We start from the raw sequence: 11,602 nt of genomic DNA, 5'->3' as shown, positions 1-11,602 counted from the left end.
TTGTAAAGAAAGAAAGAATACTAGCTCAAAATGATCACAATAATGTATTTCATTAAATTGATAATGTTCAGACATGAGCCTATTTTACATAGACATTTTTACTACCTCTAGGCCAAAAGCAACAAAAGTGTTTTGAACATTACTCTAAATAAGCTGTAGATGCTACAGAGATTTCATCTATAGTCCGATTTATTTAGAACACTCCCAATTTATAAGGGTGGATATCTAGCAAGGTCCCTTCTTCAGTTGTTTCTTCGTATACGGCGTTGATGTAAACTTTCCCAACATTTCATCATTCATCGCATTCACCCCGATTATCAATATGATTGGGCAGCAGAATTTCTGTATCGAACTTGACAATGCCCATACTGATTAGCCTTTCAACCACCTTTTTAAAGGCAGTGCAATTTTCTATAGAATGCCCCGTAATTCCCGCATGAAGTCACATTGCGCATTTGTGTCATACCATTTGGGGTACGGAGGTTGTAAAGGCTTCAAGTAGAAAGGGGAAACAACGTGTGCGTCAAATAAATTCTGATATAGCTCCTGGTATGACATTGAGATTGGTGCAAATTGGGACTTCTCAATGTTTTGCTTTGTGCCGGATTCTTGTCTTTGGGGGATCTGATGGCCAGAGGTAACCGTCCTTGGCTGGCTTGCGGTAATCGGCTTTGAATAACCCTCGTTAGACCTATTCGCATCATTCACCTCATTTCTCCTCTTCCTCGGGGCCTTCGAAATATTGATTTGGGGGCTCCACTCTTGCCCTTTCCGTTTGCAACGATCTCCAAATTATTTTGAGAACTCCACTCTCGCCTGTTTTGTTCCCGCTAGATCATCAAGGACAACGAGATTAGTTAGATTGCCCCTAAGGTTGGAACCTGAGCCTGTCGCGAATATCACAGGTCTCGAGGTACTGGTCTGGTATTGTGGTCGGATGTTAACAGTTACCCTTTGTGGATATGTATTCGGTTGTGCTTGGATGTTTGTTGGGGTAAATCCTAGAAAATGAACAGGGTCTTCCTTATCATCTCCAAAGTGGACCGCTGGGTTTTTTTCTTTTTCTAACCCTCTATCCAATAACTGGGTTAACAGGCTCATCAGATTTCTTTGGACTTGTAGCATTTGATCCTTCGTATCTTGTTGAAATTTGGTCAATTGCTCTAGCATCTGTATTTGCATCATGTAACGACCCAAACACCCTATTCATATAATTAATTGGGGTAGTGTACTATTTTACATATTTATATATATTTATATTATATATATAAAAGTTGTTATTTTGTCAACCTTCGTTAAAGATAAATTAAATAAATATTAAAATCATGCAACGACCCAAAATCCGTGGGCACCGGAAAGTACATTATCGGGCCTCTGTCTTAGTAAACTGAGTCATAAATAATTATTAGAAGTAATTATGAGTTTAGTTTAGTGCTTAATTAGGTATTAATTAGGTGAATTTAGTCTAATTAAGAATAATTAGGAAAAATGATCAAATTGAATAAAGAGTGAAAGTCTAATTATAGATTAAAAGAAAAGTAAAAAGGGCTAAAATGGCAATTAAGCCATTTATATAAAATGAGGCTGTAACACCCCTCACCCGTATCCAACACCGGAATGGGGTACGAGGCATTATCAAAACACATACACTTGTAGACGTATTTAACCGATTTATAAAATTTCATCTAAATTAAAACTTTCAAAATTATTAACATACTTTTATAATTCTTCATAATATATATATACATATATATATATATACATTTCCTGCCAACCACAATCTCAAATAATGAATTTATCCAATCTAGCTCAATATCAGATGTCAACTTATATTCCAACATTTAGCTTCAATTGTACTACAAATACTTGTCAAATTACGGATCGTCTTACGGATTTGAGTACATCGTTTCCTTGGTGCCACGATTTGCTTGAATATTTCACATTGCTATAACTCAGTATGATTTTCTTCACGAAAATACCATACCTACTTTTCACAAATGGTTTTCTTCACCAAAACACCATACCTACTTTTCACAACTCAGTATGTACCTACTTTTCATAACTCAGTATGGTTTTCTTTACCGAAATACCATACCTACTTTTCACAACTCAGTATGGTTTTCTTTATCGAAATATCATACCTACTTTTCACAACTCAGTATGGTTTTCTTCACTGAAATACCATACCTACGTTTCACACTTTGCCATGGATCCACCATGGACTTGTTCATCAATTCATCATCACTGGTTACCGAACGTATGTACTCAATCCTGCGTATCCCTTAATTTGAACAACAATCTCATTTTATTCTTATTTTTACCGTAATCATAATTCAACAACAATATACGAATTGATACATTATATCATTCCCACATTAACAATTAATCATAAAAGTTCAGCCATATGAACTTACTTTTCATTATCTTTCCACGCTCGTTTTCTATGCACATCACACAAGATATAAACATATCATTCAACCATGGTCGCAAGCTAGTGTATTTAAACATAACTCTTTTTGGGGCTAACCACATAATAAACCATATCAATGCATAACTTATAAATTTAACGTGGCATGGTCTAGCCACTACTTGGCCAAAGCCTAAGCATGTATACCAAATATGTTAGCCAAATACACATATAGCATAAGCATGGATGAGCACAACATTTATTCATGTATCAGGCTTACCAACATGTGTTAATTCATAAACCATTCATGACATTATTTCATGCCAAATCATATACCGAATATACCGTCCACACATACAATGAAACTTTATTTTCACACATGAGCTTAAACCATGGCCAATAATGCACAAATATAAGCATCATTTCTATTTCATCGTTTATCAATTATAATCAAGCATATGGCCAGTTATTCACAAATCATTCATATATTTCTCAATTTTTCCTCCTCCTCCTCTCCATTCCACATCCTTAATGTATAACACATTTAAACAACATTAACTATAATTTCACTATTCACTCACATGTATATTCAAAGCTGTTTATCCGAGTCAGAGTCACTAAATTATTTTTCCCTGGAGATACAGAACTCCAAATTAAGATCTGTAAATTTTCCCCAAAACTATATTTACATATATTTTTACCATAAAAATTTCAGAATTTTTGGTTCAGCCAAATAGTACAGTTTATTCTTTAAAGTTTCCCCTATTTCACTACTTGACAGTTCTGACCTCTCTTCACTAAAAATTAATTATCTCATTGTACAAAATTCGGATGATGTTTCTGTTTGTTACTTTGAAAATAGACTCATTAAGGATTCTAAGCATATAAATTATAACCCATAATTATTTTTGTACAATTTTTAACAATTTTTCAAATTCAGAACAGGGGATTCCGAACTCATTCTGACTCGGTCTAACTAAACTTAAAATATCTCAAAATTTATAATTTCATTACTTACACCATTTCTTCTATGAGAAACTAGACTCAATAAGCTTTAATTTCATATTTTATTCATCCTCTAATTCAATTCCCACAATTTTTGGTGATTTTTCAAAGTTAGACTACTGCTGCTGTCCATGACTGCTTTAGTGCAAAATGTTGATTTCCATTTTGCCCCAAATTTCACAGTTTATATAATTCGGTCCTTTCTCAATTAACCCCTCAATTAATCTAATTTTCTCAATTAATACTTTACCTAGACATTATAAGTTGTTTCACAACTATTGAAATTCAGAATTTCCACATATAACTCTATCTTCAAACTCTTTTTCTATTAGGTCCCAAACATTCACTTTCTATTCAATTCTTTCAATAAAATCAACATATGAACAATTTAAAGCTCTAATTCCATGCTAAATCATCATATACTTCCAGCATGTATTCATAACAACTTTCAACTTCTTTCATAGAATCAAAAACTAATGAATACAATAAGTGGGTCTAGTTGTAAAAGTCACAAAAACACAAAATTTTCAAGAAATAATCAAGAATTGAACTTACCTGCAGTAAAAATAGGAAGAAATAGCTTAAGGAAACCCTTCTATGGTGTTTTTTCTGATGATAATGCAGAAAAATAAAGAGAAATCTAGATAATTCCATTTTGGTCCTAACTTTATTAAGTAAATTTTGCAATATTCCAATTTTGCCCTTAATTCTCTTTACTTTGTTGCTGATTTCATGCCTTTGCCGTCCAGCCCAAATAGACCTTGGGTCTATTTTCCTTTTAAGTCCTCTTCCTTTTATCATTTAAGCTATTTAATCATTTCCCATAATTTTGCATTTGTTACAATTTAGTCCTTTTTGTTCAATTAATTATCGGAACTTTAAAATTTCTTAACGAAACTTTAATACTAACTTTTTAACACTACATAAGTATTTATAAAAACATTTATGGCTCGGTTTAAAATCCCCGAGGTCTCTATAACTCATTTTCGATTCTAATTATTTTAATATTTATTTCTAGTGTACTATTCACTATTTCAAAAATTTTCCTAACTTCACATTTAACTTATACTCACTAAATTAATAATATTTTCTACCAATTTTTCGAATTTAGTGATCTTGAATCACCGTTCCGACACCTCTAAAAATTCAGGCCATTACATTTTTCCTCATCGGATTTGTGATCCCAAAACTACTGTTCCAACTAGACCCAAAATCGGGCTGTTACAGAGGCGGCATACATGCATTAAAATCCAAGATTTATTTAAGTTATATATAAATATTACATGTATATAATTATTATAATTATTAACCATTATTATGGTTTTATATTATTATTATCATGATATTGTATTTGTGCCAAATGAATGATGATTAAATAATACATGAGTAAAAGATAAATATATACAATTGTAATATATTTTTATTTGTATATTAAATAGATACTTATTATTTTAAAGATATTTATTAGATAAATAATTAAATTATTATTATTATTATTATTATTACTATTATTATTTTACATATTGTGAAATGTTAAAATAGTGACAAGTGTATGGTAGTGATAATAAACATGTGTAAAATACATAAAAATACATAAAGATCATGACTTTTAGCGGCTCTTATACCACAAACGCCACTATAAAGATGACTTTTAGCGGCGCTTTTTGACAAACGCCGCTAAAAACATGACTTTTAAAAAACATTTTAATTAAATAATATTTATTTCTATGATAAATATTATATTATGTTTTGTTTTTGAAATTTAAAATTTAAACTATATACTTTTAAGGATAAAAATTATTAATTAAATTAAAATTTCTATTAAATTTTAACTTTAAAGCTAAATATAAAATTAATGAATTTAAATTTAGAATTAAAATATTATGTTTAAATAAATGAGCACCTAAAATTCCAATCAATACTAACGAATAATAAATTCACATATCTACCATATTTTTTTAAATTCACGTCAATATTATGAAATTAAAGAAACCAAATTATACTATATTAAAATCAAATGATAATAAAGGGACCAAAACCATAATCAGACTGTAATAAAAATCAATCTTTCTTGCCTGAAATGATGAAAATATCCAGAGTCAAACACATTTGTATCCAGTAGGAAATGAGAAAAGTAACTAATTAGAAGAATAATTCAAACAAATCCTAAATCCAAAGATTCAAAGATTCAAAGTTAACATTGCAAACAAGTGCACCATTGTAAGAGGATCATCCAAATCTCTAAGTGCATCAATAAATGTTGGATACCTAAAATACCAAACACATTTAGATGCCTGCATCAAGAAGAATGCGTCCTATGATCAACATTGTGATATTCACCGCACCTGCATTGATAGCTCCTCCTAGGAAGAAGCTAACTGCACCAACAAGAATGTTGGCTCGACGCCCTTTGTTTCTAGTAAAATAAGAGGCTCCAAATGTAGAAACAAGGCCTGCGAAGTAGAGCGAAGACGTAAAAAGTGTGAGGAGCTGGTTGTCATATTTGCAGTAGTCAGTTTCATGAAGATGTGCTTGTTTCCTTCTATATATCTTTGGGAAGAATTCCTTCAAGAAATCATCCATGGAAGTCACTCCACCTGCAATCAACATTAAAAGATAAACAGTGTCATCATCTTGAAATAAGCATCTTATTGAGCTCTTTTGAATCAAATAACATAAATCTTCTAACAAACAGAAACAAATACATAATCTATAATGCAAGTAGCTTAGGAATCATTGATAATCCCCAAATACCAAATATATAATATATGAAGATTATATTTTGATGATTAAAGAAATTGTGTATGTTTTAATTGCAGGGGGTTTTATGTGAAAATAAGCAGAAATGCTGTCGAAATTTATAAAAAAAAAAATCGAAATACTTGAACAAATTTCGTTCTACTTTAATACATGTTTTAGTCTTTGAGAGTTCATCATAAGGATCTAGTTATTCAATTATACTATGAACGTTATTTTAATTATGAATTATTCGTAAGTTGCCTGATAGGTCCGGTAATGCCTCGTAACCATGTTCCAATGACGGTTTAGTATTAGGGGGTGTTACAAATCATAACCCCAAATTGTTAATTTTCTTTACCAAAAATTAGGTGCCCCTACTGTCATTAGCCGTTAGTTAGTTACTTCAAATTCGTTGACTTAAATTAAGAGTAATACATTTATTAGGGGAATGTATGTAGCATTTTTTTATGTTATTAAATGGATTAATTTAGTCTTTATATTACAATATCAAATTTTAATATAGTTAATATTTGTTGTTTAAAAATAATATGAAATTTACATTTTCAGTTATAGTTGACAAAATCTCAACTTTACTTGTGAAAGCCAGTGTTCTTAAGTTGTATTTTAAATTTTTAAAGTAAATATGATATGTGGCAAAATCTCAATCCTACTTATGGAATTAAAACTTCCACCACATAATAAATACATGAAAAGTATACATTATCTACTTCTAATTTATATCAAATTTATTTTGATCTTAATAAATATTCACTCAATTATAAAATATTAATCATAATTCTAAAATTCTTATTTTAAATGTTTGATTTGAAATTATCTATTTTATTGAAATAAGCAACTCCATCAATTTATTAATTAAAATTATCTTTCATAAATCCACTTACATTACTTTAAAATTAAAATAGTTATACACGCATTTATAATTTTTTACATTAAAACTTGAGTAAATTGAAAATGTTTATTTATTTGATGTAAAAAGTTTCATCATCAACGTATATATTATTTTTGTTATTATCCAGAGAAATGAGAATTTTGTTGTGGATGTCCATTAAGATCAAAATAATTTTGATGTATTTTAAATTCTAATAGTCGTAGATCTCTACTTCGTTTATCTTTCTTATGCCTATAAATAAAGTGTTGACACCATTTTTTGGATAAAACGGGGTCCAATTGAGTTTTGAAAAATGGAAACGAAAACGGGAGTCGCCACCGATCTTTTTTGATGAGGTGTGATCAGATCACCTCAAAAAGTGATTGTTTTTAATAAACGATTTAATTTTATTAAAACAACAATTTTGGTCCACGAAATTCAGAAAAACGGGTTCGGGAGTCGGTTACGCATGAGGAAGGATTAGCACCCTCGATACGCCCAAAATTGGTACCTAGTTGATTACTTAATGTCTTGATGTCGAAAATTAAAACTCGAAAAGAATTTAAAAATACGATCCCTCTTTATGTTGTGTTATTTTAAAATTACTCGAATAAATCAAAATGGAAAATGCCTTCTTATCTCGAAGTAACAAGATGTCACATCCAGTAAGTTAGGACACGACACATCGTATTTTTGAGAGTAAGCTTGCCTTTTATTTTTTATTTAAACCTCATTTATTTCAATTTTCAAAGGATATTCGATTATTTAGGAACAACGCGAGAAAAATCGAAGCTCAGTAAGTTAGGGCACGATTTTCTCGAATTTTCTAAATACGAAATATTGCCTTTATTATTGAATGTTTAAAAGGGTATTTGGCCATTTGGTCGAACGAGGAATCGAAACCCAGCACGTTAGGGCACGTTTTCTCGAACTTTCCAAACGCGAAATATTGCCTTAATTTAAAACTTTACCCTTTTTGAATAATTGCGAGTACAATACTCGAACGAGATGCATTTGTTTTATTTAGGACAAAATACAATGATTTATTATTGGAGTGTACAAAATCGAGCGTAGCTTTGAAGTGATGAAATGAAATTGAATGATAACGGAACATGACATAACAATTTATGAATAAAATGATACATCAATGCATGTCAAATATACACGGATACAAATAAGCAAATTATAGTACGCACAACGACAATGAACACACAATATATCTAATTTAAATATCAACATTACTAATCAAAGGAAAATACAACAAAATATAATATATATATATATATAAAAATATATATACAACAATCTAAAGTAAATAGTAATCCAAGATGAATGATTTATAAGAACAATAAATAATAAAAGGTTCAAATAAACAATATACAAGAAAACTTAAAATAAATGAATATAAAAATTTTAAAATAAATAATATTATATATATAAGAAAAAGTATAAACAACTTTGAAGAAAATGTACATACATACGAAAATTTAAAGGAAAAGAAAAGAATATATATATATATATATATATATATATAATAGTTTACAATAAATAATAAATAAAACTTAAACAAACAAAGATAAAAGAGTTTTGTTTTTTTTTAAATAACAATAATAAACAAATAAATTGAATGGACCCAGGACCAAATTGAAATTAAAACGAAATTAATCGACATAATTTAAAAATAAAAAAGGACAATGGGCTCGATCTAAACGCTACCAGAGATACAGGTCAAAAGGAAATATTCCCATGCCATCTAAACGGCACCGCTTTGAGGTATATCTCAGCATGGTCTATGGACCAAACCGAAGCTAAGCAAAACTTAAGGCAAATTGAAAACTAAAAGAAACTACATTGAATGCGCCTAAAAGATGAAGGGACTTATTTCGCAAATATCCCTTGAGGGAAAACGCGGATCCCTCGACGGACGGGTCGCGACACGGATAGCCCTATCGGCGCCGCTTTGGGGCCATCAAACAGCCCTAAACGACGCCGTTTTGCATCACTTATAAAAACAAATTTTTTGTTTTGAAACCCATTCTCGCTATTCAAAAGAAAAAATAAAAAAACTCTCTCATATACTCTCAACTCCTCCCTTCTTTCAAACGCCGGTCATGGGATTCAGCCGATTGTCATTGTAGCACCACCGTGCACGGTGGCGGCATAGCACAAAAGAGGCGTTTGGTCTCACTTCAAGCACCCACGAAGGTCAAACACCCTTGGCCCGAAAGCCAATAAAAAGGACTCCCAAACCCACCTTTCAAGGCCGATTCCGACGACGGAGAGATCTCCGACGACGCGGCCGACGGTGTTTCAGGTAAGTTTCTTCCCTTCTCTTTTTATACTAAAAAACGAAATGTCACCTTCTCTGATTCAAAATCTATATTTTTATTACTATGGTGTCCGGAAAAATATACAAGCAATGACTTATGGCATTTATAGTCGATTACAAGTGCTTAATCCCGTTTTGTTTGTCGTTTTGCATTTGTTTTTTTCTGCTATTGCGTGTTGCTCATTTTGCAGGTGGTGTCAGACGCGCGTGGGTGGGGTGCTGGCGTGCGGCAGTGCGAGGGCGTGGCAAACGAGGAGGCCACGTAAGGCATGCGACGGCCAGCTAGGGTTTGCTGCTGAAATTTGGGATTGAATTTTGGGTTTGTTGTATTTTATTTTATTTGGACAATGGGCCCAGCAAATTTGGGCTTCTACATAAAGACTTTGGAGAAGTTTTGTAAATATTCTGATTGATTAATAAAATACACTCTCTCTTTTGCTCTCTCGTTTTCTTTGTTCTTTACTCTCTGTCTATTTATATTATAACAGAATTCACTTATGTTAATATAAAATAAAATAATTTTATATAATTTATTCATGTATGATATTATAATTATGGACAAAAGTTATGAAAATTATAAAATTATTTTATTTTATATTAATATAAATGAATTCCTCATTTCTCTGGATAATAACAAAATAATATATATCTTTAGTTAAATGAATATACTATATTATCTAAATTTACATCTAGAAGTAAGCTAACCGGTCATTAAATTTTGTAGCACGAAAAGTAAAATTCAAGGCAAACCTAATTTCATTAATTTAATTGATCAATATGGTACTAAAATATTTAATGTAGACATAATTGTTTTATCAAAAATAACCACCAAATTTGTATATAAATAATTGAAATTTCTTCAATTAATCATAGCAAATAAAACCATGGCTCCCAAGCTTGCAATCTCAGCATTGTTGCTTCTTCTTGTAATAATACAAGCTTTATTTGTTAAATCCGAACCCTAAATTTCCAAATCTCTCCGATTATTGGAGGGAGCTCAAAAAGGATACACATTCGAAGGGCTTAATCAAGTGAAGCAATATTTGAAAGCTTTTGGATATTATTCCATTAATGGTAGTAGCCACACCGATTCTTTTGATGACGTGTTAGAATCCGCACTTAAATCTTACCAACAATACTATCGTCTCAAGGTAACAGGAAGAATCGACTCAAATACCTTGAAAAAAATGTCAACCCCTCGATGTGGCATTCAAGATATTTTTAACGACTCAGATGATGATGTCAAGTTTAGCATGATAGCTAACTATAGCTTTTTTAATGGGATGCCTCGATGGAACAAGCGTCAATTGACTTACATGTTCCGTTCTAGTGCATTTGTGATTAGTGATCAACAATTTAGGCCTATCACCACCAGCGCATTAAACAAATGGGCTGCTGTTTCTAGTTTCACATTTCGAGAAGCCAATCCATCAGATATCGTGATGGGATTTCATCGTCGTTCTCATGGGGACAACGTCCCGTTCGATGGCCCGGGAAATGTTTTAGCTCATGCGTTTGCACCACGAGATGGAAGGCTTCATTACGATGCCGACGAGAATTGGAGTACTAGTAATGCTATACGACAAAACCAATTCGATTTAGAAAGCGTAGCTATTCATGAAATAGGACATATTTTAGGACTTGGGCATAGTGAGGACCCAAATGCTATTATGTACGCATATTTTAGTCCTGGAACCATCAAAAGGAATCTAGGCGGAGATGATATTGATGGCATACGAGCTCTGTACTCCAACTGATAATAAACTATAGTAGTTTATGAATAAAATCGATGGAGAGAATAATAAAAGTCTTACTTGCCTAAGCCAAAAATTTATTTTACTAATTGAAATCTTTATAAATTTAATCTTACCTGAACCATGATTATCAACCTCTTAAATCCTGAAATTTAAATCCTAAAACTTGAAAAATTTTAATAATCAAGAGTTGATATTTGGCCGTGATTCCAAAATATATTACGGACCCTCCCTTCCCTACTTTTATATATATATATATCTTTTATGTTAAAAAGGTGGAGTGTATTTTGATCCTTCTCATTTTGTTTCTTGTGTGGTTTGATACCCAATTCAATTTGATCATCATTTAACTGCAAATACATTTCAATTTAATCACTTTTATTTTATTTCTATGCTGTAGGATTTCAATTATTAATACTATTACATGTGTTTGATTTTTGGTTTAGTAAAAATAATTAATTTTACTGTCTATGTATATT

The 11,602-nt window shown here is 31.2% G+C and overlaps 1 protein-coding gene across 1 annotated transcript; it reads left to right on the top strand.

Annotated features, from left to right (window-relative positions):
* The first annotated feature begins 10,244 nt into the window (after positions 1-10,244).
* Positions 10,245-11,218, top strand: LOC105802453 (metalloendoproteinase 1). Its single transcript, XM_012634100.2, is given in 1 exon segment — positions 10,245-11,218. A coding segment is annotated over 1 exon segment (873 nt). The 5' UTR covers positions 10,245-10,253; the 3' UTR covers positions 11,127-11,218.
* Positions 11,219-11,602: the final 384 nt, after the last annotated feature.

Source organism: Gossypium raimondii, chromosome 11 (genome assembly GCF_025698545.1).
Source record: "Gossypium raimondii isolate GPD5lz chromosome 11, ASM2569854v1, whole genome shotgun sequence".
NCBI lineage: Eukaryota > Viridiplantae > Streptophyta > Magnoliopsida > Malvales > Malvaceae > Gossypium > Gossypium raimondii.
The sequence above is the reverse complement of the archived record's forward strand: the minus strand, read 5'-3'. Positions and strand labels throughout refer to the sequence as shown.